The 3,162-nt window shown below is 39.2% G+C and overlaps 1 protein-coding gene across 1 annotated transcript in view; it reads right to left on the bottom strand.

Moving 5' to 3' along the window:
• The window catches only part of LOC105821473 (chromosome unknown open reading frame, human C2orf78), a 7,915-nt gene extending 5,014 nt beyond the window's left edge, over positions 1-2,901 (bottom strand). The window contains exon 1 of the mRNA XM_012658168.1: positions 2,808-2,901. Coding sequence (XP_012513622.1) covers positions 2,808-2,901 — 94 coding nt within the window. The remainder of the gene's footprint in view (positions 1-2,807) is intronic.
• Positions 2,902-3,162: the final 261 nt, after the last annotated feature.

The raw sequence follows: 3,162 nt of genomic DNA on the forward strand, positions 1-3,162 counted from the left end.
TCAAGACATGCTTTTGGAAAGAAAAATGTTACTTAAACTTTCTGAGCTTCAGCCTTCTCACCTATAAAGTTGTTATAATCATAATAACAGTCATAATTTATACATGAATAAAAGTGATATGTTGCATAATATTTATATGGAGAGAAATATAGTAAGTTCTGGAAGGACAGAAAAAAATCATGAAAAATGCATAACATTACAGAACTAAAAAGAATTGAAAATTGGGATATGTAGCGATCATCAAGGCATAGTACCCTTACTAATAAATGAAGTCCTGTTATCATACATGGTATTATGAAAGTGAGTATTATCTACTCTATTTTCATGAATGAATACTATTTACCAAAAAAAACCCAGCCCACAATATAGGGTAATTTTTAATGAATTTCTAACCAGTACATACAGACAGAGAAACTACATTGGTAAAAATATTGTTACAAGCAGCAAAATGAAGTAATGCAATATATAGGCATAATATATATACACAAATATTTCAATACAAACAGTACAAAAGCAAAAATAACAATATACCCAAAAAAATTCAAAAAAGAAAATTAAGGTTGTAGGCAGTGAGTAAAACTGTAAGTGTAAAGAAGTTTCATTAGTGTGGTCATCATATTTCTCTGAATATTATCCAGCAAATGACAGTAATCCTGGTAGAAAAATATATTTAAATTAATATAGCCACATAACAATTAGAAAAGAACACTTAAAAAGTATCTTGAAGGTTTTTTCATTTAATCTCAAACCCTAGATTACAATCATCTTTGATATCTGGGAAAATGTCATTCTCAAAGTGTAAGAAAACCATCACTGCTAGAATCTAATTTAGAAAAAATTTTAATGTAGGAAAACCCAAAAGACTCTAGAAAATTGTTTTAGATGAATGTGGAATTAGAGGTGTAGGGCTTTTTGTTTTTATTCTTAGGCTGAAGAACAGTTAATGACTGTTAATCAGTACATATTCTGTTTTAGGATGAAAAAATGAAGGTGAAAAGAAACCTTTACTTGAAACTTACTTATCATAAAGGACCCTGTGGTTCAGATGTAAGGCAAGATACTTCATTTTTTAAAAAACTTAATTTCGTTTTTAACAGGACAAACATCCATATAGTTTAAAATCAGAATGAGGTGGGTCACAGCTGCTCATGCCTGTAATCCTAGCACTCTGGGAGGCGGAGGCGGGAGGATCGCTGGAGGTCAGGAGTTCAAGACCAGCCTGGGCAAGAGGAAGACCCCCCCCCCCCGACTCTACCAAAAATAGAAAAATTAGACCACATTCCTGTAGTCCCAGCTACTGGGGAGGCTGAGGCAGGAGGATCGCTTGAGCCCAAGAGTTTGAGGTTGCTGTGAGCTAGGCTGACGTCAGGGCACTCACTCTAGCCGGGCAACAGAGCGAGACAGTGTATCAAAAATAAATGAATGAATGAATGAATGAACGAATAAATAAATAAATAAAATCAGAATGAAAGACTGTTTCTTCTGGTTCCCTAGGTAACCCCTTTATTAGTTTCTTATTTACAGGAAGCAAGAAACAGCGGTCTCCAGCCTTTTTGGCACCAGGGACCGCTTTCACTGTGCAAGACAGTTTTTCCCTGGAAGGAGGGGGCGGAGCTCAGGGATGATGCCAGCGACGGGGAGGGAGCTGCTGTGAATACAGATGAAGCTCAGTCGCTCTCCCCCCACCCCGCTCACCTCCTGCTGTGCGACCCTGGCTTCCTACCTTTCACGAAAGACCATTTTTCCCCGGGGCGGGGTGTTTTGGGGGCGATGGTGGGGGAGCGTGTCGTTGGGAGCGGACCTCTGTGGCCGGTCCCTGAGAGGACCGGTACCGTGATCCGCTGCCCAGGGGTTGAGGATCGCAGATACAAAACATATTTTTGAGATGTTTATATTCAAAAGTGTCAAGTGTCATCTGTGTTCAAAGAGGCAATAGAAAAAACCAAAAAACGGAATGTGACTTTTCTGGTAAGCTGTTTTTTCTAGCGACATTCTATTCTAGCCTTAGTTTCCTTCCTAGTCCATTAATCTAAGCATTTGCTAAAACCAACTTCATTTTGCCCTGCTCTGAGTAGATTTCACTCTATGCTCTTTCTGCTTTACTTTAAATTCTTTGATTGTCTTACACATTTCATCCCAAACACCTCTTGAGAACTCCTCCATGCTCTCCATAGCTTTCATTCTTACATTTTCTCCTCCATCATTTTTATATTTTCTCCCCATGTCAGTTCCTGTTGGCCTGAGCTTAATGAAAACAGTTCCTTCCCTAGAATATCAGCCTCCTTACAGCCCAATACCCTCCATTCTTTCCCTATTTTCTCCTTTCACCTAGTTTAGATAGAAAATACCAAACTTGTAAATATTACTTTCTGAGCAGCACTAAATTTAAAGTACTGAGGTTGCAATATTAGTGACAGGAGACTATTACAGATAAAACATCTCGCTATATATTGCTAGTTTTCTATACCACCGAGATTTTTTTCCCTGTTTCTGATGAAGCAAATAATTCTCAAATGTCTGTGATTTCATTTTCTGTAAGCAAGCCCTTTAAGACTCAATAGTAGAAGGGGGCCAGAGGGAACAACCAATCTATTATTACCCTGATATAACAGATGAGGAAACAGATTTTGCGAGAGAGTAAATGATTTATCCAAAGTCACACAGCTAGTAAACGTCAAAGCCAAATCTGAAATTAGGTCTGCAGATGTCTAGTTCAATACTTTCCCGCGTTATTCCAAGCTGTTTTGACTCTACTACTGAATTTAGGGGGGAAGAAATGAAAAACTTTAAAAAGTTTCTTTCCTTACCTGACATGGTCAGAGAAGAGGAAATGTCAATGGAGGATAGAAGGGATGAGGAGACAGTATTAGAGGATTTCTGAGGAGTGGCTGAAGAGCGCATGTGGCCAGTAGAAAGGTCACTGGTCACTGGTTACTGGTCACTGGTCACTGGTCAGTTGCGATGATCCAAATTTATTTACAGACAACTCCATGGAAACCCCAAGATTCCACCAGATGCTAGTAGGTTTGGTGGGAGAATGATGTCACAAAGCAGGCAGTTTAAAGGTATGAGGTAGCCAGTGTGGAGGTCAGTTTCCCAATCAGAAGAGGGCAGTGGGTGGAGGGAGTGGTAGGAGAGCTGCAACAGCACCTTACTGGCTGA

Source organism: Propithecus coquereli, unplaced genomic scaffold (assembly GCF_000956105.1).
Source record: "Propithecus coquereli isolate 6110/MARCELLA unplaced genomic scaffold, Pcoq_1.0 Scaffold578, whole genome shotgun sequence".
NCBI lineage: Eukaryota > Metazoa > Chordata > Mammalia > Primates > Indriidae > Propithecus > Propithecus coquereli.